This window comes from Myotis davidii, unplaced genomic scaffold (genome assembly GCF_000327345.1).
Source record: "Myotis davidii unplaced genomic scaffold, ASM32734v1 scaffold399, whole genome shotgun sequence".
In the NCBI taxonomy this organism is placed as follows: Eukaryota; Metazoa; Chordata; class Mammalia; order Chiroptera; family Vespertilionidae; genus Myotis; species Myotis davidii.
The window spans coordinates 5,272,394-5,276,498 of record NW_006292094.1 but is presented as its reverse complement, the minus strand read 5'-3'; the positions used below and the strand labels follow the sequence as shown (position 1 = coordinate 5,276,498).

Below are 4,105 nucleotides of genomic sequence, written 5' to 3'. Positions count from 1 at the left end.
GGGCTCGGGCAGCTGTGGGGGGCTGCCCAAGAGGGAGTCCACAGTGCGCTGTCATGGAGAACTGTTCTGTTTCGTTTATAGTCTGACAAAAAAATGAAGAAAGTCCGTCTTTTCTCAGCTAAAAGCCTTTTTTTTCTCTCTCTTTCTCAGGGGACCGTGATTAGGGTGTTTTCCATTCCAGAGGGACAGAAACTCTTTGAGTTCCGGAGGGGAGTTAAGAGGTAAAGTACATAAGCCTCCAGCATTGACTCTTGGTTCTCTTTGGGTTCAGTTTTACGTGGCCACTGGGCACAAGGTGAACGGCAGGCGTGTTCAGCCCAACTGGACGGTCTGGGGGTAAAGGGACGTGATTTAAGGCCGGCCGGACGCAGAGCGATGGCCAGATAGGGGGGCAGAAGGACTGGCAGAGCCGGGCGGTGTGTGCCCTCCACCTGCTCTGCGGGCGGCTGCGGACTCTGACCTGGTTCACAGGCTCCGTCCTTACTCTCCGCCCTGAGAACTGGAGCCGGCCCTTCCCCCCACTCCCCCGCCAGCCAGTGGCTGCGGCTCTGCCTTTAAGACAAGCATCCCGCGCTCCCAGGGCCGAGCCTAGCACGCCTCCCTGCCTCGGAGGAGGGGCTGTCCCGGTCACCCCTGGGTCCTCTGCCTCAGGGCTCGCGGGAGAGATGAGGACCCAGGCTCCAAAGCCAGATCCCGGGGCCCCGCTTGTGGCCGGTGACCTGGCTCAGCCGTACTTGACTTCTGGGGCTGGCACCAGCCCAGTCAGGCTCTGGTAGAGCCCGCCTCCCGGTCCTGAGAAAGTCCTGCAGAGCCTGTCGCCGCGTCCTTTCCACCCTTGTCCCTGTCCCCCATGGCCCCCAACCTCGTGCTGGCATCCCTCCCTCCCTGGGGCAGTTCCCACAGATGCGCAGTCAGCTTACGTCCTGTCTCCACAGCCAGGCGTCCAGCCCCGCTCCCCTCGGGTCTCCCCTTCCCTTGCTTCCCTGCCCCGCTCTGCACCCTGCCTTTGCTCTCCTGCCCCGTTTCCCCTGTGTCTCAGCACTGCCAGGAAAGCTCTCCTCGCCCGCAGCCACATCCTCCTAAACGCGCCCCTGCCTGCCTGCCCATGTGCGTGTGGCCCAGGCTGCTTTCCTGCGGTCCCCATGCTTCTCCCGCCCCCGCCTGCTCCCACGCCCTCTCGGTAAATACTGCCACTGTCCCTCCACCCAGTGTCCAGCCAAAGGGACTCCTTCCCCTCATTCCATGCACCTGTCAGGCTCAGGCATGCCGGCTTTCCCGGGGCCGCCCCCACTGGCGCCTCCTCCTCTGTGTCCTGTCCGTCCTCCCGCCCTCTGACCTCATGTTCCCTGTGGTTCTGCTGTCGGCCCCATCAGTCCTTCCTCAGACTCAGCCCTGGCTCTTCTTTGGGGGTGAGAGCGCAGGCAGAGCACCCCCATTTGGACCCTGTCACAGCCTCCTTTTGCCTGTAGGACTAACCCCAAACTCCTGCATCCTCAGCTGCCACCCAGCCTCTGGCCCTTCGTTCCAGCTGTTTTATTTCCCTTCCTGTTGCTCCCGGTCCCAGCCACACCACGTTGAGCTCCTCAGAAGAGCAACCCCTGTCTCCACGGGGACCTGGCCTGTGCTGTCCCCGGTGCCTGGCTGTCATGCTGGTGGCCCTTGGAGTCTGCACCAGGTGTCCCTCAGGCCAAGCTTCCGGCGGAAGCACCCCCGCCCCCCACACCATGTCTGTAGCGACTCCCACATCTGTGCTAGCGCCCCCTCACTGGCAGCGGCAGGGCTGCACGCACCTTACTGGGACAGGCACGGGGCTGGGCGCGGGGCGCTCCTCGCTCTGCACCGAGTGACTAGGGACCTTCCTGTGGACGGGCCACGCGTGCTCCGGGGCTGGGAGGAAATGCAGGCTATCTGCTGGCTTTGGGTTTTTACAGTGAGTTCACGATGTACTGTAGGGAGTTAGTGTGCTGAACGTTGAAAGTTTTACTCTATTAAACATCATGAGAGGCCAGTTTACCCTCTGCATGTTAAGAATTGCTGTAATTTAAATGAAAGAAAATTGGCTGTTTAAGAACATAGGACAGAATTACTGTCACTTGCTGTCACGTTCCCAACATCTTTCTCTCAAAATGTTTGAGAAGGTGACTGGAGGAAGGAGAGCACTCCAGCAGCCACGCGGCTGTCGGGGAACTGTCCTCCCCTGCGGCGATGGTTACAGGCCCCTCGGGAGGCTGCTGGTGGCCGGTGGCCCGGGTGACAGCTAACCCTACCCCGCCCGCAGGTGTGTGAGCATCTGCTCGCTGGCCTTCAGCATGGATGGCATGTTCCTCTCTGCCTCCAGCAACACAGAGACGGTGCACATCTTCAAACTCGAGACTGTGAAGGAAAAGTGAGTTGCAAACATTCGATTGTTTGAAAACCAACAGAGAACTTTGTCCAGCTCACACTGACGGGTGAGCCCGGGAGCCCAGACTCATGCTGCCTCCTGCCTCCTGCCTCCTGCCTCCTGCCCGGGCAGGCCCTGCGCGGGCTCTGGATCAGTGTCCCCACGTCCACACGCGGCAGGGAGGGATCTGTCCCCGTGAGGTGCTCTAGTGCGGGAGGTGCTGTGCGGGAGGCGGGCGGCAGGGCGCGAGGACTGCCGCGGTCATTGCAGGCGTCTGCCTCGGCACGCCCCTGCGCACAGAGGCAGGTCTGGGCACACTGCCCGGGGCCGGGAGCGCCGTCGCCAGGCTGCCCGCAGTGGGCGTTTCTAAAGCAGGTGATGTGAGCCGCGTGTCACTGCAATGGGCATGTGCGGCGAACAGAGCGCTGCTGCTTGTTCCTAACATGTGAGCCTTCCCCCCGGGCCAGGCTTGCTCAGGGCACGCTCCTCCCCAGGGAGCACCTCAGTAACCTGCAGGTGCGCGCAAGGTGAGCAGCGGCAAAACGGGCTGTGGGGAAGGAGCCACTTGAAAGTGGTGCTCAGAGGTTTCCGAGACTCTTAGACCCAGGGGTGCTGTGAGTGGGGCCTGCACGTCTCCTGTTTGCTGCAAATCATTTCCGTAATCTCCACAGCCACGTGGGAGGGCAGGCTGTTCAGAGGCTGTGGTTTCTGCCCCTTTTCCTTGAAGGAGGGGGATTTCTCTTGAGGTTTCGGGCTGATCCTTGTCTCTGTGGGTGGGCGGGGTCATCTCCGGGAGTCACGTCTCTGCCGACGCCCTCCAGGCCGCAGGAGGAGCCCTCCACCTGGACCGGCTACTTCGGGAAGATGCTCCTGAACTCCACCAGCTACCTGCCCTCCCAGGTCACAGAGATGTTCAACCAGGGCAGGGCCTTCGCCACCGTCCGCCTGCCCTTCTGCGGCCACAAGAACATCTGCTCCCTGACCACGTGAGTCCAGGCGAGCCTCCCTCCCCTTGGCCTGCGGCGCCCGGGTGGTCCCCTTCGATCCTCCAGCCTGAGAACAGTCGCAGACTTCGGCCTGCCATGGAGCCGAGGTTTGCGTGCCGCGGGGACCCGCAAAGGGCACGTGATTGTCAGAGGCGAGGGCTCCTGCAGCTCCTCCCTGCAGAGGCTGCCTGTGTCTGGGCTCTTGTGGCGATAAGTCAGGGCTGGGAGCGCTCCGCCATGGCCTCGCTGTGAGTGTGGGTGTTGTAGACGCTCTGTGCCTCCTTCCTACCCACTGGCCTGGTTGGAGTCTCATGACACCGCCTGCCCGTCGCAGTCAGGGAGCCGGGAGACGATGCTGCCACCTGCTCTCCCCGGGGCGCCGGCGCTTTCCCACTGAGGCCGCCCTCGGCTTCGGTGCTGGGGTCGCAGTAGCACAGAGGGTGCGGTCTTGGTGCTGCACACACGTAGCGTGTCCTCACTCAGCGACATCTGTGCTCGCGTTGTGGGGGCAGGGGCTCCCCTGACCTTGCCAAAGGCGAGGCTGCTAGTTCAGTAACCACAAAAGCTGTGGTCCTAGGACGTGGCTGCTTTTCCCTCCACCAGAATTCAGAAGATCCCCCGGCTGCTGGTGGGCGCGTCCGATGGGTACTTGTACATGTACAACCTGGACCCCCAGGAGGGCGGCGAGTGCACCCTCATGAAGCAGCACAAGTAAGTCGGCCTCTCCCCATGCCCC

The 4,105-nt window shown here is 62.3% G+C and overlaps 1 protein-coding gene across 2 annotated transcripts in view; it reads left to right on the top strand.

The window, feature by feature from the left end:
- The window catches only part of WIPI2 (WD repeat domain, phosphoinositide interacting 2), a 10,843-nt gene that overhangs the window by 5,134 nt on the left and 1,604 nt on the right, over positions 1-4,105 (top strand). For both annotated transcript variants that reach the window (XM_006765442.2, XM_015565130.1), the window contains exons 5-8: positions 151-221; positions 2,279-2,386; positions 3,205-3,369; positions 3,973-4,080. In XM_006765442.2, coding sequence (XP_006765505.1) covers positions 151-221; positions 2,279-2,386; positions 3,205-3,369; positions 3,973-4,080 — 452 coding nt within the window. The remainder of the gene's footprint in view (positions 1-150; positions 222-2,278; positions 2,387-3,204; positions 3,370-3,972; positions 4,081-4,105) is intronic.